The sequence below is a fragment of the Oryctolagus cuniculus genome, chromosome 1 (assembly GCF_964237555.1).
Source record: "Oryctolagus cuniculus chromosome 1, mOryCun1.1, whole genome shotgun sequence".
Classification (NCBI taxonomy): domain Eukaryota; kingdom Metazoa; phylum Chordata; class Mammalia; order Lagomorpha; family Leporidae; genus Oryctolagus; species Oryctolagus cuniculus.
In genome coordinates, this window is record NC_091432.1 from 49,160,777 (window position 1) to 49,186,151 (window position 25,375).

The following is a 25,375-nucleotide window of genomic DNA, read 5'->3' on the forward strand; positions in this document are numbered from 1 at the left end:
CACCACAAGCCTGGCCCCAAAGTTGAATAATCTTATAACCATGAAAGAAAAAATTAGTAGTCAAATATTTTTCCCTCATAGAAAACTACAGGGCCAGATAGCTTCACATGAGGAAGAAATAATCACAGCTTTTCACAAACCTTTGCAGACAATAGACAAGAAGGAATATTCAAGTATTTTATATAACTATTATAACTTTGGTAGTAAAACCAGCCAAAGGTAAGAAGTAAAGTTACAAACTAATGTTACTAAGAGCACAGTTTTTGTTTTTTTTTTAAAGATTTATTTTTTAATTTGAAAGGCAGAAATAGTGAAGAGGGAGCAAGGGAGAGAGAGAGAGAGAGAGAAAGAAAGAGAGGTCTTCCATCTACTGGTTCACTCCGCAAATGGCCACAACAAGCCAGGGCTGGGCCAGACCAAAGCCAGGCACCGGGAACTTTCTCTGGGTCTCCTACGTAGGTGCAGGGGCCCAAGCACCTGGGCTATTCTCCACTGCCCTCCCAGGTGCATCAGCAGAAAGCTGGATTGAAAGTGGAGCATCCTGGACTGGAACCAGCGTCCATATGGGATGTTGGCTAACCTTCCACGCCACAATGCTGGCCCCAAGAGCACAAATTTTTAAAAAGTACTAAACACAAAAGTAGCAAAGCAAACCTAGTTGTGAATACAAAATATAATTCAACAATGTGAATACAAAATATTATTCAACAATTTAAAAAATTAAAGAAGAAAAAACATAAGTTCAGGGACCGCTAAGCCACTGGCAAATCTTGTCAGAGCATCTGTTCAAGTCCTAGCTACTCTGCTTCCAAGTCATCTCCCTGCTAACAGGCCTGGGAAGGCAGTGGAAGATAATTCAAGTACTTGGCCTTTGCCACCCATGTGGGAGACACAGGTGAAGTTCCTAGCACCTACTTCAGCCTGGCCAATCCCTGGCTATGGCAGCCATTTGGGGAGTAAACCAGAGGATAAAAGACATTCTCTTTTCTCTCTCCTCTCTCCTCTCTCTCCCCTCTCCCCTCTCTCCTTCAGTCTCTACCTCCCCCTCCCCACTCTCCCTCTCCCTCTCCCTCTCCTCTCCTTTCCTTCCTTCCTCCCATGCCCCCCCCAAATCCCCCCTACACTTTCAGATAAATAAATTTCTTTTTTACAAAGAGCATAAGCATAAGTTCATCTCAGTAAACATTCTTAACCAATTATGAAAAAGGGAAGTTTTTTATTCAACCAAAAGTATCAATAACAATCATACTCAGGGTCCACGTTTGGTCTAGCAGTTATGATGCTGCTTGGGACATGTGCATCCCTTATTGGACTGCCTGGATTCAAGTCCTAGCTCCACTTGAAATTTCAGCTTCCTGCTAATGTGCCTCGTTGGAGACGGCAAAAGATGCTGCAAGTAGTTGGGTCCCTGTCCTCCACATGGGAGATTTGCACTGAGTTCCTTCCCAGCAGCTGTCTAAGCCTGTCAATTGTGGGCTTTTGAGGAATGAACCAATAGAAAGAAGTGCTCTGTCTCACATAAATAAATGAATATTGTTAAAAAACAATAGTCTTCCCTTTGTGACTACACACATAAAAAAGTAGAACGCCCACCATTTGAAAGGCAAAATGACAGCTGGGAGAGATTGAGATCTTTCATCTGCTGGTTTAGTCCCCAAATACCTACAATTGCTAGGCCTGTTTTAGGCCAAAACCAAGAGCCAAGAACTCCATCCTGGTCTCTCATAGGTGGCAGAGGCCCAAATACTTGGGCCTTCATCCACTGCCTTCCCAGTGCATTAGCAGGAAGCAGAGCAACTGGGATTTGAATCTGCACTCTGATGTATGATGCTGGCCTCAAATATTTTTTTTTAATACACACACACACACACACACACATATATATTTGACAGGCAGAGTTAGACAGTGAGAGAGAGAGACAGAGAGAAAGGTCTTCCTTCCGTTGGTTCACTCCCCAAATGGCCGCTATGGCCGGTGCACTGCGCTGATCCGAAGCCAGGAGCCAGGTGCTTCTCCTGGTCTCCCATGCAGGTGCAGGGCCCAGGCACTTGGGCCATCCTCCACTGCACTCCCGGGCCATAGCAGAGAGCTGGCCTGGAAGAGGGGCAACTGGGACAGAATCCGGCGCCCCAACCGTAACTAGAACCCTGGGGTGCCGGCACTGCAGGCGGAGGATTAGCCAAGTGAGCCTCGGTACCGGCCTGAATATTTATATATTTAATGTTTTTGTACTTTATCTTATGTGGCCAGTTATGAACACTTTTTTCTACAAAATGTTAGTGATTTTTAAATTCTAGAGTATTAAAGTAATTGGAAATTATATACTTTAAAAATACAGAGTTGTAAAGTATGTCTGGCCTGCTGGCTCTTTAAAGCCCGTGAAATCATTTGGTCTGCCCCTGCCAAGGCAACCACAGGGGAACTCGTAATTCAAGAAATCTATAGCAGGCTGATTTTTAAGTTGATAATTTTATATGGCCCACAAACAATGTTACAAATATTTAAAAGGCTATTGACAGGTGGCCAGCGCCACGGCTCAGTAGGCTAATCCTCTGCATGTGGTGCCGGCATCCCATATGGGCGCCAGGTTCTAGTCCCAGTTGTTCCTCTTCCAGTCCAGCTCTTTGCTGTGGCCCGGGAGTGCAATGGAGGATGGCTCAAGTGCTTGGGTTCTGCACCCACATGGGAGACCAGGAGAAGCACCTGGCTCTTGGCTTTAGATCAGCGCGGTGCGCCGGCCACAGCGACCATTAAGGGGTGAACCAATGGAAAAGGAAGATCTTTCTCTCTGTCTCTCTCACTGTTCACTCTGCCTGTCAAAAAAAAAAAAAAAAAGGCTATTGACAGGAAACAGATGCCCTACCCTAACCCTACAGGCCTTTTAAAAAAATATTTTCAGAGATTTCTTTTCTTTTTCAGATTTTATTTATTTGAGAGGTAGAGTTACAGAGAGAGAGAGGGAGAGATAGAGAGAAAGGTCTTCCAGCCTTTGGTTCTGTTCCCAAATGGCCGCAATGGCCAGAATTGGTCCAATTCGAAGCCAAGAGCTTCTTCTTGACTCCTGGGCAGGTGCCGGATCCCAAGCGCTTGGGCCATCTTCTACTGCTTTTCCAGGCCATAGAAGAGAGCTGGATCAGAAGAGCATCTTAAGACGGCCTTATTTAAATGCTGTAGGTTATCTATGGGATATAAAAAGAAAATTTTGTTCTGGACAGTGGGCCTTTAGGATACTCTGTTGCTCAAAGAAAGGGAAGACTGTTAGGAAGATAAATTTTTTTCTTACTATCCAGAAAGTATTGATACTTGTTTACTGTGTTATTTATTCCTATTCTTTTCCTCATGAACTCTGACCTTGCAATGTCCATTGGCTGTGTTTGGCTGTTAAAGCATGACTAGTCCAAATTGAGATATAGTAAGTGTAAAATATAGATCAGATTTCAAAGACTTAGTATTTTAAAAATCACATTCATATTTTTATATTGAATATTTTGGACATATCAGAGTAAATAAAACACTTTGTGAAAATTAATCTTGTTTTCCCTAATGTAGCTGTAGAAAATTTTGAGTTATAGGTAGTGTGCATTCTATTTCTGTTGGACAGTGTTGCTCTTTTTTTTTTTTAAAGATTTATTTATTCATTTCAGAGGCAGAGTTATAGAGGCAGAGGCAAAGAGAGAGAGAGAGATCTATCCGCTGGTTCACTCCCAGAATGGATACAATGGCCTGACTAGGCTGATCTGAAACCAGGAGCTTCTTCTGGGTCTCCCATGTGGGTGCAGGGGCCCAAGGACTTGGGCCATCTTGTACTGCTTTCCCAGGCCACAGCAGAGGGCTGGATCGGAAGTGGAGCAGCCGGGTATGGGATGCTGGCACTGCAGGCAGCAGCTTTACCCTCTATGCCACAGCACTGGCCACCAGTGTTGCTTTTAACTCATTGTGCCTAGTATCCAGACCTCATTCATTTTGTCTTTGGGGTGAATTTGTGTACTTGGATTCTTCTTCCAATGACTTTTTTTTTCCACCTTCAATAATTAGTACAGAGGAGGCTATTATCTTCTTATCTATTGAGGTTTTTCTGTCCCTGTCTTTTTCATTTCCAAAGTAATCTCTCTTCCCTCACCCATGTGATTTTTTTTTTTTTCAGTAAAGGTTGGATTGTTAATAAATGAGCTGGTTCAGCCTTTTTTGTTTTAGAAACTGAGCTTCTCTTTGATAAAAGGAATGGCATCTTACATTCTTTAATTATTGATACATTCATTCAGCAATTGCATTGAAAATCTGAGAGTAGAGAATGAAGAAAATGAGTTCTTACCCTCAGTATAGTAGTACATTTGCCAGTCATTTGGTGATTAGAAACTAACTGATCAGTTGATACATGGTATAACTAAATGGCATTATTAACTACCTCGTGATAGATTTAAAGGAAACAAAATATATTAATGCAGAAATAACTCTAAGGAAAACTGTTGATATTTATAATGAGTAAATTATGTCAAGTTAGACATTGTTTCCAGTTAACATAAAAATATATTGTGATAAACTGCCTGGATTTGAATTGTGATTCTACCACTTTCTAGTGTCTCTGTTGGAGTTCATAATAGTAGCTGTTTTACAAAATTTATGAGGATTGAATTCTTTGATACATTGCTGAAATAATGTTTGCCATATATTTTTATATCTGTATATAGGTAGTAACATGTAAATATTGGTTAAAATTTTATTGAACATTATATATGATTACTGCAGTCTTCATAATTTTTAAAATGCTTTGTATACTAGTCAGTTGCATGGAGGTACCATAATTTTTAATTTGAGGTTCATTTTAATTTTAGAGGAGGAATATCTGTATTGGTAAATTCAAATAATTGTTTCTCCATTTTCTTAAGTATCTTGAATTTTTATTAGGAGTGATTGTTTTACTTTTTTCTGAGGTTTTAGATTTAAATTGTAAATGAATGTCTACCACAGATGAAGCCAAGAGCTTTTAAATTAATTCTTCTGTTCTGGGGGTATGCAAATGGTGTCCAAAAGTTTAACTGAATAGTTTAATTGCCCTCTTTTGAAGAACTTTAAAGTAGTTACAGCCTAGTGTTCTTCACTGGGTTACTTTATGTTGGGAAAATTTTGGCAGAAGATATACAGTTCTCTTTCAAAAACTAGTGTCTTTCCCAGCTTGAATTAGGGAAACATTAACATTGAAGTTTTCATTTTGAATTAGTATGTAGGAAATTATTTCCTGTTAAATGTCATCTAATGAAGTTTTATTTAAAAAAATTAATGGAGCATACCAGTGCAGCAGCTTCAGAAAAATAGCTGAAGCATAGGGTTATTCTTAGACAATCTTTTAAGTCCTCTTGTTACTATGTGAGTGTACATCCATGATAATATCTTGGAAAACTAAAATATGATAATCTGGCTGCAAATAACTCACTCATTGTGCGTGAGTTGAATTTACATTACCATGTACTACTTTAGGTGTTAGTACTATAGGGATAAAGGAAGCATATAAATTGGTGATGTGAAAACCATCACTACATTCATTGTTAAAATATATTTCAAATTGTTAATTTTATGCCTTTGTCAGTAAATGAGAGTTAATATTCGTTTGAAATTTTAGAACAAGTGCATTCTTCAGTGAATAAACCTTATTTAAATACATTTAAGAAAAATTAAGTTCTAGAGCAGGTATTGTAGCACAGCAGGTTAATCTGCCACTTGGGATTCTCGCATCCTACTGAGTTGGAGTCTTGGCTACTCTCTTCTAATCCAGCTGGCTTTGACCTGGCCCAATCCCGGCTATTGTGGATATTTGGGGAGTGAGCCAGCAAATGGAAGATCCATACCTTTGTCTGTCTGTTTGTCTCTCTCTCTCTGTATCTGTCTGTCTCTTAATCTACCTTTCAGATAAATACATAATAAGTAAATAATTTAAAAAAATCCAGATCCCCCTTTCATTCCAATGTTTTATATATTTACTTATGAAATATGGTAATGAGGAGAAAAATAACAAATTGCTTAGGAAAAGCTTCAGAGAGGAAGTGGTATTTTGATTGGGCCCTGAAGAACAAGTAATGTTTTTGCAAGACAGAATGTAAAAAGAAAGACCTTTCTAGGTCACTTAATTGAGAAGTTTGGCACTGAAAGAAGAAATTAAAATAGAAGCCACTGAGTCTAAAGGGGAATGTTAAGATTCTCCCCTCCCCCCAACAGGGAGAAAACTTAAGTGTTTTTATGCCAGAGGACCAGAAGAAAAGGAGAAATTAACAATACAAATGAAGCAATAAAATATGTTGATGGGGATTCAGTGGGGTTAAGGTTAGAGGTGGCCTTGGAAAATTAAAACTTCTCTGAGGACAAGTGAAGGAAGGTGATGGTGGTAGAAGTTAAAACAAAATCTGTTATTAAATAGTTAAGTGGCTTCAGTTTTGTTTTCTAAAATTGAGAAGAAAAGATTTATCAATTATCTGTTTCTATATAACCATTTCAAAATGATTCAGTGGATTAGCGATTTGGTTTGAGCTCATGTGACTGATTTCTTTTGCTGGTCTCATCTTGGGTCACTCATGTGGGCATGGGGTGTTTATAGTTCACAAAAAAGATGGTGGTTCACTGAAGTTGGTGTTTAGTGCTGCCTCTCAGCTGGGCTTTTCTCCTAGTTCTTTCAAGTAAAGTCTCTTAAGAGTCACACTTGGAATTCTAAAGTGTCACTTTTTCTGCAAGTCACAAGGCCTGCTCTGAACAGGAGCTGGAGAAATAGACTCCACCTCTTTATGGGAAGAGCAACACAGTCATGTTGCCTAGGGGGGTGTGTATTGGAGTGGAAGGAAATTGTGTCAGTTCTTTCCCTCCCAACATTTCGTTGTGAAAATTTTCAGTCATGGTAGCCAGGTTGAAAGAATTTTAAAATGAATATCCACTTACCTACCATTTAGAATCGACTGTTAACATTTTACCGTACTTGCCTTGTTATATTTTACCCATCATCCTTTATCTGTTCATCAGTTCATCTAATTTTTTTAATGTATTTTGAAATAAGTTATAGACATCAGTATTTGTAAGTATTTTAATATAAAGTTTACATACAATGAAACATGCTAAATGTACATTGTGACTATGTTTTGTAGTCTACCATAGAAGGGAAAACTTTGCTATAGCTTTTTGGTGAAATACCTGAATAATTATAACTATAGGAAAGGTGTAAGGCCGCCACTACAAGGTGTCTGGCGCGTAACAAATCTTCCCAGGCAGACGAATCAATTAATTCACAGGCTTTTATTGGGGTTCCGCTCCCGGGCGAGGTTCCCCGGTCCCAACAGAGCAACAGAGCAGGGGCCAGGGAAGTCGTAGATTGGGAGAGCTCCTTTTATAGATTCAGGGCATGGGGGTTAAAGGTTGAGGCGGGTCTGATCCTCATTGGTTGACCTTTAGGCACCCGCAGGGACCTTTACAAGGACTTTTCTTCCCTGGAAGTACAGGTAGGAACTTTCCATTCCCGGAAGTGTAGGCCTTCCCTCCTTGTGGATCCCAAAGCTACCAGCTACAAAACACACCAAACACTGGAGTAAGGGAAAGAGTTTATTGGGGGAAATCTGACAGACTTGGAGGGAAGGGGTGAAGAAGGAGAGAGAGAGAGAAAGAGAGAGAGAGGAGAGAGGGAGACACATGTTCAGAAACAAGTCCTTTTAAAATTTTTTCAGGAGAGTGGGGGGGCTGGCAGAGAAGTAGGAGCAGCAGATCCCATTAGAATGGGGGTGGGGCTAACATTGGTGGTTGGGCCATGTGGCCAACTGGCTTCCAGCAATGGCAGCACAGGCTAGAGCCTAGGATGGTGTCAGGTGTAGATCACGCCATAGATAAGACTGCATCCTTTTACTAACAAGAGGAATGCAAAGTAATCCTCCAAGACATTCCTTTTTTTTTTTTTTTTTTTTCAAAAAATATTTTATGTATTTATTTGAGAGGTAGAGTAACAGACAGTGAAAGGGAGAGACAGAGAGGTCTTCCTTCCTTTGGTTCACTCCCCAAATGGCCACAGTGGCCGGGAGCTGTACCGATCCGAAGCCAGGAGCTTCTTTCTGGTCTCCCATGTGGGTGCAGGGGCCCAATCACTTGGGCCATCCTCCACTGCTTTCCCAGGCCACAGCAGAGAGCTGGAGTGAAAGTGGAGCAGCCGGGACCAGAAACAGCGCCGGCTGAAGATATTCCTTTAAAAATATTTTTAAGGCCGGCACCGCGGCTCACTAGCTAATCCTCCCCCTGCAGCGCCAGCACCCGGGGTTCTAGTCCCAGTTGGGGCGCCAGATTCTGTCCCGGTTGCTCCTCTTCCGGTCCAGTTCTCTGCTGTGGCCCGGGAGTGCAGTGGAGGATGGCCCAAGTGCTTGGGTTCTGCACCCGCATGGGAGACCAGGAGAAGCACCTGGCTCCTGGCTTTGGATCGGTGCAGCGCGCCAGCTGTAGCGGCCATTTGGGTGGTGAACCAATGGAATGAAGACCTCTCTCTCTCTCTCTCTTCTCTCTCTCTCTCACTGTCTAACTCTGCCTGTCAAAAAAAAATTTTTTTTTAAAAGATTTACTTATTTATTTGAAAGGCAGAGTTACAAAGAGACAAAGAGGGAGATCTTCCACCTGCTGGTTCACTCCCCAAAAGAGAGTTCACTCCCCAGTGGCCTGGGCTGGGCCAGGTAGAAGTCAGGAAGGGACTTCATCTGGGTCTCCTACATGGGGGTGGGGTGGGGGTTGGCTCAATTACTTGGCTGTCTTCCACTCCTTTCCCAGGTGCATTAACAGGGAACTTTATCAGAAGTGGAGCAACTGGATGGCTATAAGACCATCGTTCTTGGGATGCCAGCATGGCAGGTAGCTGCTTAATGCACTATGTCACAATGCCATCCTATAAAGACATTTATTGAATACTTCTTTCTTTATGTTTCTATTACTAAGAATTTTGAATTTTATTTTCATTTACTATTACCTCAGCAGTTAGGATTTTCATTTGTATTGTATTAATTTAGATGCATGTTAGATTTTTTCTCTACTTTCTTTCATCAAGCATTTATTGAGCATATACTATAGACAGGCACTATATTTGTTGGGGAAAAAAAACCATGGGCTATAAACAGGGGCTTTCTTAATTTCTAGGTATTCAAATTAGGTGTATCTCAAATCAGGCTAAATTATTAATATACCATTTATGTAATGCTAATGCTCAAGGCTAATGCTAAGCACTTTTAACTATATTATTTCATTTAATCCTTGTAGAATATAGGAAATTGATTTCTTTTTATCTTTTTAAAAATATTTATTTATTTTATTTGAAAGGCAGAGTTACAGAGAAGCAGAGAGAGAGAGAGAAAGTCTTCCATTTGCTGGTTTACTCCCCAGATGGCCGTAATGGCTGGACCTGCGCCGATCCGGAGCCAGAAGCCAGGAGCTTCTTCCGGGTCTCCTATGTGGGTGTAGGGGCCCAAGGACTTGGGCCATCTTCCACTGCTTTCCCAGGCCACAACAGAGATCTGAATCACAAGTGGAGCAGCCAGGACTTGAACTGGTGTTCATATAGGATGCTGGCATTGCAGATGGTGGCCTCAGCCACTAAGCCAGCCCTTTCTTTTTCATATAAAAATATGAAACTGGGACCGGTGTCCTATAGCTAGCCAGCCAGCATCCCATATGGGTGCTGTTTTGTGTCCTGGCTTCTCTACTTTTTCTTCTTCTTCTTCTTCTTTTTTTTTTTTTTTTAAAGATTTATTTATTTCTTTGAAAGGCAGAGTTACAGAGAGGCAGAGGCAGAGAGCGAGAGAGAGGGAGGAAGGGAGGGAGGGAGGGAGGGATAGATATCTTCCATCTGCTGGTTCAATTCCCAGATGGCCTCAACGGCCGGAGCTGCACCAATTCAAAGCCAGGAGCCAGGAGCTTCTTCTTGGTCTCCAACACAGGTACAGGGGCCCAAGGACTTGGGCCATCCTCCACTGCTTTCCTAGGCTACAGCAGAGAGCTGGATTGGAAGTGGAGCAGCCGGAACTGGAACCGGTGCCCATATGAGATGCCAGCACTGCCGTCGGCGGCTTCACCCACTACGCCACAGCTCTGGCCCCAGCTTCCTGCTAGTGGCCTGGGAAAGGCAGTGAAAGGTGGTTCAAGTCTTTGGGCCTCTGTCACCCACATAAGAAAATCTGGCTGACGTTCCTGGCTCCTGGTTTTAGTCTGGCTCAGTCCTGACCGTTGGCAGCAGCTACTTGGGGAGTGAACCAGCAGATTGGTGATCTCTTCTTTCTTTCACTCTGCCTTTCAAAAAATAAATAAATCTTTAAAAAATTATGGAACTAAGGACAGATGACAAAATTTTCAATTTCCAAGGTCATACAGTCTTAAACCAAGAGGATATGACTCCAAAATTTACATATTATACTTATTAGAAGCAAGAAGTTCACAATAGTGTAACTAACCTATAAATTGGTAATTCTGCTTCACTTGGTAATCACTGTCTGAATTAAGTATCAGTCTTAAATAAAAGAGTATAAATTTTTATAAACTGATCTATGAGATGGTCTAAAATTAAACTCTTGGGCATTTGGTACAGTAATTAAGTTGCCACTTGAGATGCCTCTTCCAATTCCAGCTTCCTGCTAATACACCCTAGGAAGCAACAGATATTGGTTCAATTACTTGGGCTTCTGTCACCCAAGGTGGAGACCTGGATTGAGTTTCCTGATCCAGCTTCAGCTGTTGCAGGTATTTGTGGAATGAACCAGTGATGGAAAATCTTTCTCTGTGTCTCTCTGCCTTTCAAACAAAATTAAAATTAATACACTTAAAATTTAAAGATTATTCTAGTATTTTAATGAATAAAAATATTTAAGGATTTTGAAAGGGAGAAATTTTGGTTTTGTAACTTGGTTTAATTGCGGATAGTTAAAATAGAAGTGTTATCAAAACTATGTGATACGCTAGCTACAATTTAACCTTTGAGTGGAATATTACAATTTCTTATGGTCTTAATACATTTGTGTCTAATCTGTTACATTATACTTTTAAATATTTCTAGAATATAATACACTCATCATTTTTTCACATGTTTTGATAAAATAATAGTTGCTTATTTTATTGACTAAGCATTGCCTGCTGGTTATTGCTAATTGGCTTCTGAGCAAATTAAGGAACAGGAAAAGATCAAAACCATGTTGACTTGCTATTTGCATAATAGTAAACCCTATCTGATCTCTTAAAATTGTGACTAGCACTTAAGTTATTTTATGCCAAGAATATCTACCAGAAGCACCTCTGGTTAATTGCAGCTATTGTGACAATGAAAGTTTCTTCATATTCTGTGCCAGCTTTCATGTTAGGTAAGGAAATGGGCATATAATAATGTATGGGGGCACTTCAAAAGGTTCATGGAAAAGGAGAATTAAAAGGTAAGTTTATATTGGCTAAATAAATAAAATAAAATAAAGTTTATTTGAAAGCCATGCACAGCTTTTTCACAATATACATTGTATTAACTTTTTGAAGACCTCCTCATGGGTTTTAAAATTTTTTATACCAAACTAATCTTTTAATTCCATTTTCTATGAACTTTTTAGATAGGCTCCCCTCTCTAAACAGCTTCCTTAACCCAGTAGTGTATGTGATATTAAGTGTTCCTTCACCCAGATTTCACCCATCTGTTCATTTTATTTGTTTGGTAGTGTATTTTTTAAGTGACTTCAAATCCAAAATCATATGGGGTAGATGGCAAACAAAATATTTGTTTCAGAAATCTAATTGAGTGTTGTTTTTTTTTTATGTGTAGGTCTTACTATTTTGGAAGCTACAAGAAAAAAATAGGATTGGGGAAAGTTTAGTCTTTTTAGCGGACATGGCTCAGATATCCAGCAACAATGGATTTAAGCAATGTTCATCTTCACCTCTGGAACCAATAAGAACAAAAGATGTGGACAAAGAAGAAGCATTACAGATGGAAGCAGAGGCTTTAGCAAAACTGCAAAAGGACAGACAAGTGACTGATAATCAGAGAGGCTTTGAGTTGTCAAGCAGCACCCAGCAAAAAGCACAAGTTTACAACAAACAAGATTATGATCTCATGGTGTTTCCTGAATCAGATTCCCAAAAAAGAGCAGTAGATATTGATGTAGAAAAGCTCACTCAAGCCGAACTTGAGAAACTATTGCTGGATGATAGTTTTGAGACTAAAAAAACACCTGTATTGCCAGTTACTCCTGTTCTGAGCCCTTCATTTTCAGCACAGCTCTATGTTGGACCTACTATTCAAAGAGGACAGTGGCCACCTGGATTATCTGGGCCTTCCTACACTTTACCTACTATTTATCCTTCAACTTACGGTAAACAGGCTGCATTCCAGAATGGCTTCAATCCAAGAATGCCTACTTTTCCATCTACAGAACCTATATATTTAAGTCTTCCAGGACAATCTCCCTATTTTTCATATCCTTTGACACCTACCACACCCTTTCATCCACAGGGAAGCTTACCTGTCTATCGACCAGTGGTCAGTCCTGAAATGGCAAAACTGTTTGACAAAATAGCCAGTACATCAGAATTTTTAAAAAATGGGAAAGCAAGGACTGATTTAGAGATAACAAATTCAAAAGCGACCGTCAGCAATCTACAAGTATCTCCAAAGTCTGAGAGTATCAGTAAATTTGACTGGTTAGACTTGGATCCTTTAAGTAAGCCTAAGGTGGACAATGTGGAAGTATTAGGCCATGAAGAGGAGAAAAATATTCCAAATTTGCTTGCAGAGGATCCTTGGGATGCTGTTCTTCTGGAAGAGAGATCACCAGCAAATTGTCACTTTGAAAGAAAAGTCAATGGAAAATCTCTTTCTGGGGCAACTGTAACAAGAAGCCAGTCCTTAAATATTCGAACAACTCCGCTAACAAAAGTGCAAGGCCAAATTTTTCAGGTATTGTCTTTTCTTACTAACTTCTGAAACTTGGTAGCATGACATAGAGTTCATATTTGTGCATGTAATTTGTTAGGAAAAAGAAATATTTTGTGTTTTGAATTTTGTTTCTTTGCTACCAAGTATGCTCTGGTTATTAAATTATATGGCAAAGGTCTAAATGTTAGTAGGCCAATTTAAAAGTTGTTTGCTGGGTGGACATTTGGCCTAGTGGTTAAGATGCCAGTTGACATACCTGTGTTCCATGTTGGAGTACCTGGGTTCGATACCCAGCCTGGCTCCTGATGCCAACTTCCTGCTAATGCAGACCCTGGGAGGCAGTGGTGATGGCTCAAATAGTTGAGTTCCTGCCATCCTTGGGGGGATCTAGGCTGTTATGTGTATTTGAGGACTTAACACTCTCTCTGTGCTTCTCAAATAAATGAATTTTAAAATTGCTTGCTATTAATATTTACTAACATTATAAATAAAATCTCTAGTCAAGAATCTTGCTGTCACTGAAAGCATTTAAGATATTTTTTCTCTTTGTATCTATTCATTGTGTATGATCCTTTCTTTCTGCTCCTTAACTTTATTTTTTCAAAGCAAGGAACTTTGTTTTTTAGCCCTATTAAAGTAATTCTCAGACATTTTCTTTTATTTTTTTTAACCATAAATGAATGAATGATTAAAAAATAACCCAGAGAGACAGGAGAAAAGTCACTTAAAGGACTCTCCTTAAACATCCATATAGAAAAAGTGAAAAATGTAACAATAGCCTGTATTGTGTAGTTGCTGAGTTTACTAAAGTCTTACTATCTACAAAAAATTAGTCTAGTGATAAGTAGAGTAGATATCTTCCCTGGGAAGAGGCAGCAGAGCTTAGACTTCCTCTGTAAATAAAATCCATAACTGCAGATTTGTGATTTGCTGTAATGATAATCTGTGGATCCTACAAATACTTAAACATCATTCTTACCTTTCCATTAATTCTGTCAGCCGGCTAGTTAGATTAGCACCATAGCTCCATTTCTGGCCTTGAGACTAAACTACATTTAGGGAATGTACATACATACATTTGTATGTCTGAGGGTATGAAATTTTAGGGGAAAAAAAAAAAAGGATATTTTGGATGCCATGATCAGAATCTAGAAAGAGCTTACTGATCCAGCTCTCTGCTATGGCCTGGGAAAGCAGTAGAAGGTGGTCCAAGTCCTTGAGCCCCTGCACCCACGTGGGAGACCTGGAAGAAGCTCCTGGCTCCTGGCTTTGGATTGGCACAGCTCTGGCCATTGTGGCCATCTGGGGAGTGAACCAGTGGATGGAAGATCTCTGTCTCTACCTCTCTCTGTAGCTCTGTCTTTCAAATAAACAAAATAAATCTTTGAAAAAAAGAAAGAAAGCGCTTACCCAGTACAATGTTTTCTACATGTATTTTGACTACAACTCACACTAAGAAATATATTTTATTATGTTCTCTTAAACTGTTCAATACTATTTAGGAACTTAGTGAAATAATAATCTCTTAATAGCTTTCAATTGAAACCACAATGTAATTACACATTTAAAGTTAGAATCATTAGGAAAATCTGTGATATTATTTTAATATTCCATGTCTTCTTGTCAGTAGCGTGATAGTTAAATGATGGTGTTTGGTTCTTACCTCAAAATAACAATCATTATTTTCTAAAGCATTTGAGTGGAAAAGGGGAAACTAAGCCACGAATCATTGAAAAAGACAAAAGGGAATATACCCAGGAATAGAATTGCTGGGTTGTATGCTAATTCTGTGTTTAACCTTTTGAAGATCCACCAAACTGTTTCCCACAGTGGCCATACCATTTTACATTCCCACCAACAGTATGTGAAGTTTCCAGTTTCTCCATACCCTCCTCAATCAACACTTGTTATTGTCCTTCCTTTTTCAGTATAGCCATTCTAATAGTTACGAAGTGATATCTTATTGTGGTTTTGATTTGCATTTCCCTGATAAGTGATGTTAATTATTTTTTCATGTGCTTCTTGGCCATTTGTGTATCTTTTTTGGAGGAATGTTTGTTTAAGTTCTTGCTTATTTTAAAAATTGGGTTGTTTATTTATAGCTTTATTCATAACAGCCAAGAAGTGAATACAACCTAGATGTCCATCACCTGTTAAATGAGATGTGGTGTATATATACAGTGGAATACTCTGTACTCACAAAAAGAATGAAGTGCTCCTTTTATTATCTTTTTAAAGAATTATTTATTTTAAATTTTTTTTACTGATAGAAAAATTAATGAGTTTTTATGATGTAGTAGCAAGCAAAGTACCAAAAGCAACACAAAGTCATATTGGAAAATATTAACATTAAACTGAGAAAAGAACTGGCATAACTGGTAGCTCATTTGCTAGCTTTAAAAGTAATTTTATAATATCAGATTTTAAAGTATGAGATAGTCATTTTTTGAGAGAATAGAGAAATAAAATATGTGAAAATATCTAATTTCTCTTTGCAATTTAAAGATTAATAATCTCTGCCAACAATTGTTAAAGGTTCTAAACAGCTAAGTTTTTCTCATAGTGTGTTCATAGTTCTTGAATTGTATTAATCATGCAGGGGCCATATGCATGGCACCTTCCATTTGTCAGGCAATCCTGAAGTTGGCCTTGTATCTTCATCAAATTTTTTTTAAAGACATTTATTTATTTATTTGTTTATTAAATTTTTAATAAAACTTATTTAATAAATCTAAATTTCAAAAGTACAAATTTTGGATTATAGTGGTTTTTCCCCCCATAACCATCCCTCCCCCCACAAACTATCCCACCTCCTACTCTGTCTCCCATCCTATTCTTCATTAAGATTCATTTTTAATTATCTTTATATACAGGAGATCAATTTAGTATATACTAAGTAAAGATTTCAACAGTTTCCACCCACACAGACACACAAAATATAAAGTACTGTTTGAAGACTATTTTTACCATTAATTCTTATAGTACAACACATTAAGGACAGAGATCCTACATAAAGAGTAAGTGCACAGTGACTCTCCTGTTGTTGGTTTAACAATTAACACTCTTATTTATGACCTCAGTAATCACCCGAGGCTCTTGTCAGGAGCTGCCAAGGCTACGGAAGCCTCTTGAGTCTACAAACTCTGACCTTATTTAGACAAGGCCATAATCAAAGTGGAAGTTCTCTCCTCCCTTCAGAGAAAGGTACCTCCTTCTTTGATGGCCCATTCTTTTCACTGGGATCTCACTCACAGAGATCTTTCATTTAGGTCATTTTTTCCACAGTATCTTGGGTTTCCATGGCCGAGAAACTTATGGGCTTTTTAGCCAGATCCAACTGCCTTAAGGGCTGATTCTGAGGCCAGAGTGCTGTTTAGGGCATTTGCCATTCTATGAGTCTCCTGTGTATCCCACTTCCCATGTTGGATTATGTCTCTCCTTTTTAATTCTATCTGTTGTTATTAGCAGACACTGGTCTTATTTATGTGATCCTTTTTTTTTTTTTTTTTTTTTTTGACAGGCAGAGTTAGACAGTGAGAGAGAGACAGAGAGAAAGGTCTTCCTTCCATTGGTTCACCCCCGCAAATGGCCACTATGGCTGGCGTGCTGTGCCGATCTGGAGACAGGAGCCAGGTGCTTCCTCCTGGTCTCCCATACGAGTGCAGGGCCCAAGTACTTGGGCCATCCTCCAGTGCCTCCCCAGGCCACAGCAGAGAGCTGGACTGGAAGAGGAGCAACCGGCACAGAATCCGGCGCCCCGACTGGGACTAGAACCCAGGGTGCTGGTGCCACAGGCAGAGGATTAGCTTAATGAGCTGCAGTGTTGGCCATATGTGATCCCTTTGACACTTAATCCTATCTTTATGATCAATTATGAACTTAAGCTGATCACTTTAATTAGTAAGATGGCATTGGTACCTGTCAACTTAATGGGATTTGGAATCCCATGGCACATTTCTAGCTTTACCCTTAGGGTTAAGTCTGAGTGAGCATGTGCAGAACTGTACATCTCCTCCCTCTTTTGAATTATTTATTTGAGAGGTAAAGTTATAGACAGAGGGAGAGACAGGTTTACTCTTCCAAATAGCTGCAATGGCTGGGGCTGAGCCAATTTGAAGCCAGGAGCTTCTTCCAGTTCTCCCACACTGGTGCAGGGGCCCAAGCAGTTGGGCCATCTTCCACTGCTTTCCCAGGACAAAAGCAGAGAGCTAGTCAGAAGTGGAACAGGGGCCAGTGCTGTGGTGTAGTAGGTTAATCCTTTGCCTGCAGTGCCGGCATCCCATATGAGCACCTGTTCTAGCCCTGGCAGCTCCACTTCCAATCCAGCTTTCTGCTATGGCTTGGGAAAACAGTGGAAGATGGTCCAAGCGCTTGGACCCCTGAATCAGTGTGGGAAGCCCAAAAGAAGCTCCTGGCTCCTAGCTTTGGATCAGCCCAGCTCCAGCCGTTGTGGCCATTTGGGGAGTAAACTAGCAGATGATGAAAGAGCCTACTCTCTGTCTCTCCCTCTTACTGTCTGTAACTTTACCTCTCAAATAAATAAATAAAATCTTAAAAAAAAAAAAAAAAAAAAAGTGGAGCAGCTGCGACATGAACCGGCACCCATATGGGATGCTGGCGCCTGCAGGCAGAGACTTAGACTACTATGCCACAGAACTGGCCCCAGAATGAAGTGCTGATACCTGCTAAAACATGATAAAACTTGAAAACATTATGTGAAGTGAGTGAAACCAGACACAAACACATATCATTCCATTTACGTGAAGTGTCAGTTAAGACAAATTCATAGAAGAAAGCAGATCAGTGTTAGGTCTTGATGGTGGGGGAGGGAATGTGGAACTATTGCTTCTTGTGTGTAGGTTGTTTTTTCACATTTTGTTGAAAATATTCTGGAGTAAGGCAGTGGTCACGGTTGCACAACATTGTGAGTATGCTGAAAGCCATTGAGTTGCACATTTTAAGATAGTGAATTTTATGTCCTGTAAGTTTTGTCTTTTTTTTTTTTTTTTTTTAATAAAGAAAACACTGGTCCCCTTAATTCTTAACCACATTTCTGCTGGATTCACATTTGGGTCAATGTTCTAATAGAGAATTCCCTCCCCAACTGTAAGTCTCCTCTTTTTTAAATGTTTATTTTATTTTATTTGTTTGAAAGATAGAGAGAGAAAGGAAAGAAATGGGCAGAGATCTCCATTCCCCAGGTGCCTGCAGTAGCCTGTGCTGGTCCAGGCTGCAGCCAGAGCCAGGAGGTCATTCCAGGTATTGCACATGGGTGGCAGGGAGTAGAGTATCTAAGTCATTACCTTCTGCGTTAGCAGGAAACTGGAATTGGGAGTGGAGCTAGGACTTGAACCCAGGCACTCTGACATGGGATGTGGGTGTCCCAAGAGGTGTGTTAAACCCCTGTGCCAAATGCCTGCCCCATAGGTTTCTTTTTCATAAGTGAAGCATGAAAGAAAGTAATTCTATATGTGGTGTCATGTAGTCTGGATTTGAGATGTCATCTGTTTATAGTTCTTTGGGAAGGGCAGCCACCTAGAACCTGGAAGCTAAGGGTAGGAAAGCTGCAGTCTTGCTATCAAAGAAAGGGAAACTGCTGACCATGTAGGGAGCTGAGCTCCCACTCATAGAAACCAAAGCTTCTGATTATCTAGGCAACCCAGAATGAGTATCCAGGTCATGTTCAGACAATTACATGCCTTAAATCTCAGCTCTGTGAGTATGTATTATAGCCACAAGGTGTAGATTGTCTTGAATTTGACACAAAAAATTATAAGTGGCTTAGTTCATTTCATTGTCTGAATTTTAAATTCTAACCTTAAGTAAAAAAATCAGTTGCTAACTATGGATAACAGATTATCCCAAGTGAGCTTAAATTACCACTGCAGATATATTGCAGTTAGCATCTTAAACATATTGAATTTTCTGGGTAGATGGGTTATTTACTGTCCATAAATCCAAGACTAGGACTCAGAACCCAAGAACTTACGTGCTTTTTATCTGTGTTGTACATGTTCATATTGAGCTTTTTTTCTTCTTTAATGTTTGTTTATCCCTTTTTATCTTCCTAAAATGGAGAGCAAAAAGGTGACGGGGTGGGGGTGGGGGAGAGAGAGAGAGATCTTCCATCCCTTGGCCCACTCCCCAAATGTCTGCAGCAGCCAGGGCTGGGCCAAGCCAAAACTAGGAGTCCGGGAACTCCATCAGGGTCTTCCACATATGTGGAAGGGGCCAAGCACTTGAGTCATCATCTACTACCTCCTTAGGATGCATCATCAGAAAGCTGGATTGGAAGGAGAGTAGCTTAGACTCTAATCAGCTCTCTGATGGGGTATGGGCGTGCCAGGTAGTGGCCTAACCAGCTGTGCCACTGTTTAAACAGTCAATGAGACTATTGATGCAGTGAGAGTTCACAAGAATTCAGTGAGGTCAGAGCAGTCCATCCCTATTTTACAGCTGAGGAAATGCGCTGTAAAGAAATTAAGGACTTAACTCTTAGTATTTTAGTGTAATAATGCTGCTGCAGTTAGTTGAGTGAACTCATATTTATACTGAAGAACTTATAAATGAAATGTAAATATTGTTTACTTAAATTAAGTGAGGTTTGGAGTTTAGGAGGATTTATAGATGAAAAAAATTGGCTGTATTAGTAAAATATTGAAGCTAGACATGGGTACATGGTGTCTATTGTATTATCCTACTTTTGTTTATGTTTGAAATTTTCCACAGTTACAAGTTTGAGGTCAAGGACAGGGCCACAGAACAATTTGTGTAAGAAGCAAAACTCCGGTATTCTGGTATATAAAAGCCTTCCCCTCCTTTTTTTTTTTTTTTTTCCCTTTATTGTTGTTTTTGTTTTTAATTTAAGTGATAGAACATGCTGCTTTGCAAATAATAGTTTCCATGTCATAGGAGATATTCATACGTGGGTCAAAAAGTTAGTTTCCTAACTTTGTTGTATGTCACAGTGCCTTGCAGTGTTTAGACCTATTAAACCCTGATTTAAAGGGTAGGGTGGAGGTGTGTGTGTATAATTTGAGGGGAAATATAACTTATTCAAATCATTTCCTAAGTGATTCTGATGCAGCTCATCTGCTGCCCCCCATTCTGACACTTGAGACCTCTTGATGACTACATACCTCAGGAGCCTATGAAGTTGGGAAGGTGACAAAACAAAGTGTAAAAAATGGTGTATCCTGGGAACAGTTTCTTTTTAACTTAAAACTGTAGCATACTGGGTTGCTAATGCTTTTATTGCAAAAGTCAACTTCCTTTCCCTGCTGCCCATTTTAGTTTAGATTGGTCACTTCTAGTTCAGCATGACTATCTCCACCCTTTCCTTTGGTGGGGGTGGGGTGACACCCATGTACTTCTCCCTGTGTACCAGTATGATGAGTTTCAAAAGAAACTTATCTTTTAATTCCATGTTTTCATGGACTTTTTGAAATATACTTGTACATCTTTTCTTGCCCACTTGTCACAGTACCATCTTGACATTTTCCTTAATTGCATGTGCCTTCAGAAAGTGGCTTGCAGGAATAATGAGGATAGGTAGTTTCCTAAAGATAGGAAGAATTTGCTTAGCAAGATTTGGGTAATCAGGTCACATGGTTATTGCAGAGAACTGCCAGTTGCTCAGATTCTAAGAATTAACTAGGTTGATGAGCAGGATCTCTTTTATCAGGAACATGTTCCTAGATTTTAAAGAATAGATTATAGAGGCTGGCGCTGTGCCATAGTAGGCCAGGCCTCCGCCTGCTGTGCTTGCATCCCATTTAGGCGCCAGTTTGTGTCCTGGCTGCTCCACTTCCAATCCAGCGCCCTGCTTATGGCCTGGGAAAGCAGTGGAAGATGGCCCAACTGCTTGGGCCCCTGCACTCACGTGGGAGACCTGAGAGATGTTCCTGGCTTTGGGTCAGCTCAGTTTTGGCCGTTGCGGCCATTTGGGGTGTGAACCAGCCGATGGAAGACCTTTCTCTCTGTCTCTCCCCCTCTCTGTCTGCAGCTCTACCTCTCAAATAAAATTATAAAAAAAAATAGATTATAGTAGTAAGCTGATAGGTTATAAGTCATGAATCAAACCCAGGTAAGCAGAAATTACATGACTTGGCCAGCTGATCAGAGATCCACAGCTAGATTACCTCAGTGTAGTACAGCAACAGCTTTACTAATCACATACTGCCTGAATTGTGGTGGCTTAGGCTGCTGACCCAATCTCAGAGGAGTTTAACTGCAGCCAGCTGAAGAGATATGTGGTTTTTAATCATTTCATTATACTCTGCTCCATTAGAACCTTATCTAATAAGTAAGTTTGAGAGCCACATTCGAAGAGAACCACCTTTTGAGTATGTCTCTAAAAGACCAGAGTGTTCAGGCTCTAGAAGTTGTATCATTTCAAGAACTGTTGAAAAGATTGGAGGTATTTTTGCCTGAAGAAGGGAATACTAGTTGAAGGTAAGTTACTCTGCAATTGAATTTCCCTTTCAGGCATAATATTCAAAATTTAGAAAGTTATCATGTAAAAGAAGAAATTGATTTTTTTTTTAAGATTTTATGTTTTGGACATAGGTTTTTAAACCTGAGTAGTAGAATATCTGAAAGTCATGGTGTTTGGATGAAATACTGACTTATTACATTTTCAAGATATTAAATGTATTGAACAGTATTATTTTATGTTATATTAGGTGGCAGTTTGTGCTAGATTTTTTAAAATTTTATTTATTTTTTTGACAGGCAGAGTGGACAGTGAGAGAGAGAGACAGAGAGAAAGGTCTTTCTTTTTCCATTGGTTCATCCCCCAATGGCCTCTGTGGCCAGCGCGCCAGCGCACCGCGCTGATCCGAAGCCAGGAACCAGGTGCTTCCTCCTAGTCTCCCATGTGGGTGCAGGGCCCAAGGACTTGGGCCATCCTCCACTTGTGCTAGATTTTTTTAAATAAAAGATTTATTTATTTATTTGAGAGGCAGACTTACAGACAGACATAGAGAGGTCTTCCATCCACTGGTTCACTCCCCAAATGGCCAATCATAAGCCAGGAGCCAAGTAGGTACAGCTACCCAATCACTTAGCCATCTTTCACTGCTTTCCTAGGCCATCAGCAGGGAGCTGGATTGGAAGTGGAGCAGCCAGGACTCGAACTGGTGCCCAGATGGGATGTTGGCACCTCAGGTAGAGGCTTAACCTACTGTTCCACAGTGCTGGCTCCATAGATTTTGAGACAAGTGTAGCAGATGCTAGAAGTTAAAATATATTTCATAGAAAAGCTTAAAAGCAAATAAATCCTTTTTTTTTTTTCTGTGAATTGAGAAACCAGTTTAGCAGCTTAATTTTTAAATCCATGTACCCAGAAACATAACAAGGGGGAAGTCAATTAAAGGAAGCAGTTTGATGGTTAAATATCCATATAGAAACTTGTGAATAGCGATTTCATAGTGGTTGCTCTCAGTTTGTAAACTTGGTTATTAATGGCTTTTGATCAGAGGTTTGGTGTGCACCTGTTGTTAATGCTAAGATTTCATCATTTTGTGTGTGTACAAGAAGATAAAATTTGGTTTGACCAAAAGGAGTAAATAAACAAAACACTAGTAATAAGCTGACCTTGGAAGTTTGTGGTACAGTTCATTGGCATGGAACTTAAAATTTTTCACACACCATTCATTCCTATCTATTTGCAAATGTTTCCCTGAGGTACATATTTTTGGTTGAGAAATAATATTGCAATGCTTATTCTTTGTAATTACATATTTAAAGGTTCATTTCTGTAAGAAATTTGTGCTTTGTGGTAAAAACTCAGAAGGATATTTTTCTTCTCACTCAGCAAGCTTACTTCCTGCTTCCTTCTAGTGTCTTTTGTGTTTTTAATAACAACCTAAATAAATTATTTGTGACTAAAACTAGGGAAAGCCACAGTGCTTAAAACTGTATCTTTTGGTAGTTTAATTTCATATCTGGCTTTTAGTTATTAGCTATGAATTTAGCTACTTTGAGCAGATTTCAAAGATTTTAGTAGTGGATCAAAGTATTTTCATAGTGTTTTTCCAACTTCTATAGATATTGCCTTTTTCTAAAGGGTGGTTGTTTTGACATTATAAACATTTATATTCCTATGGCAGAATGTCTATCATTAATTTTAAAGAAGAGAGAAAGTTAAAATACAGTTGTTGTGTGTGTGTTTTATTTTTAAAGATTTATTTATTTGACAGGCAGAGTTTACAGACAGGGAGGGAGGGAAGGAGAGAGGGAGGGAGGGAGGGAAGAAGGGAGAGAGAGAGAGAGCGCACGCACTTCCACCAGCTGGTTCACTCCCCAAATGGCCACAATGGCTGGATCTGGGCCAGGCCAAAACCAGGAGCCAGGAGTTTCTTCTGGGTCCCCCACATGTGTGCAGAGGCCCAAGGATACTTGGACCATCTTCTGCTGCTTTCCCAGGTGTATTAGAGGGGAGCTGAATTGGAAGTGGAGCAGCCAGGACTCGAACCAGCGTCCATGGGGCTTGCTGGCATTGCATGGAGTGGCTTTACCTGCTACACCACAATGCTAGTCCCTAAAATACAGTTTTTATTGTCTACCTGGGTGTATTTAAATCGTTCATGTAAGTATCTTTGTAAAGTAAAAAATAAAAACAAACAAGGATGTAACCAACTTTTTTTTTGAATTTATGTATATTTAATCCTTAAAATACACTTATGGAAAACTTGGTGCTGTGTTTAATCTATTTTCTGGGTAGTATGTTATGAACCTTGTGTTGAGTAGGCATAGAGCTTTCTCATATTCCGTGACTGCTTTACAGAGTAGGTACTGATAAGTTTTTGTGAGTTATTTTAAATCTTCATCAGTTTCCTTAAACCCCAAAGCTACCTCTGCCACCTTTCCTCTATCCTCTATAGATGACCTACTTTCTGCTTTTTTTTTTTTTAAGACAGAAATCAGAAAGTCACAGAGTGCTCCTATCTGCTGAGTTACTCCCCAAATGTCCAAAACAGTTGGGGCTGGACCAGACCAAAACCAGGAGCCAGGAACTCAATCAGGTTCTTCCATGTGGGTGGTAGAGACCCAACTATCTGAACCTTCATTTGTTGCCTCCCAGGGTTCCCATTAGCAGGAAGCTGGAATTGAGGATGTAACTGGGATATAAGCTGCGTCTTAACCACTGCACCAAATGTCCCTCCCTACCTCTTTTTTGTAAACTGAGGTCAAGGCCATCTGTTGTGTGAACTTACCCACCTCAGATTTCCCTCCTCCCTTCTGATTTGGAAAGAAGAGATATTCTTTCCTTTTCCAAAACAACTCTCTTCCATCTTTTCTTGTTTTTGTTTATGCCTGTTTTCCCCAGAGTCATTACTCTTTAAAGAAGAATTTGTATTTATTGCCTTTCCAGTCTCTTACCATCCTCCCCTGTTACCAATAACGTTGTAGAAACTAGTTTCTGGTAACACTGGTACTAACAGCCAGTGTATATTCACTGTCTCATTCTTTTTCCTAATTTTGAGAAATTGACTTCTTTTTGAAACAACTTTTCCTTTGTCATAGGTAAATCTTCTTACTACCTGTGACCTTTGATTCTTTTTCCTTTGTCTAGCCTTTTAATAATTCTTGCTGGCTTTCTCCTGGTGTGTGTTTTATTTATTTTTAAATTTTTTTTTTTTTTTTTTTGACAGGCAGAGTGGACAGTGAGAGAGAGAGACAGAGAGAAAGGTCTTCCTTTTGCCGTTGGTTCACTCTCCAATGGCCGCCGCGGCCGGCGCGCTGCGGCTGGCGCACCGTGCTGATCCGATGGCAGGAGCCAGGAGCCAGGTGCTTTTCCTGGTCTCCCATGGGGTGCAGAGCCCAAGCACTTGGGCCATCCTCCACTGCACTCCCGGGCCACAGCAGAGCGCTGGCCTGGAAGAGGGGCAACCGGGACAGAATCCGGCGCCCCGACCGGGACTAGAACCCAGTGTGCCGGCGCCACTAGGTGGAGGATTAGCCTAGTGAGCCGCGGCGCCGGCCTAAGATTTATTTTTTATTTGAAAGGCAGAGCTACAGAGAAAGAGAGGGAGAAATAGAAAGATCTTCAATCCGTTGGTTCACTCCCCAAATGGCTGCAACAGAAAGAGCTGGGCCGATCCGAAGCCTGGAACCAGGAGCTTCTTATGGGTCTCCCACGTGGGTGCAGGGGCCCACGCACTTGGACCATCTTCCACTGCTTTTCCAGGCACTTTGCCAGGGAGCTGGATCAAAGGTGGACTAGCCAGGACTGGAATTGAGCCTGTTGGACTTGGACTAGAGCTACACCTTTGGCTCTCCTGTGTCTCTAACATGCCAGCTGCAGATCTTGGAACTTGTCACCTCATAATTATATGTCAATTCCTTTTAATATCTTTATATCTGACGTATATGTGTATCTGAATCTAGATCTACATAGATACTTGATTATCTGTATAGATCTAGAGATTCAGATACATAGAGAGATCCCAGCTCTTTGACTAACAG

The 25,375-nt window shown here is 40.2% G+C and overlaps 1 protein-coding gene across 1 annotated transcript in view; it reads left to right on the forward strand.

The window, feature by feature from the left end:
- PIK3C2A (phosphatidylinositol-4-phosphate 3-kinase catalytic subunit type 2 alpha) overlaps nucleotides 1–25,375 on the forward strand; it is a gene marked incomplete in the record, with an annotated part of 105,340 nt that overhangs the window by 23,457 nt on the left and 56,508 nt on the right. Inside the window, 1 exon segment of the mRNA XM_070072856.1 lies at nucleotides 11,792–12,925. Coding sequence (XP_069928957.1) covers nucleotides 11,858–12,925 — 1,068 coding nt within the window.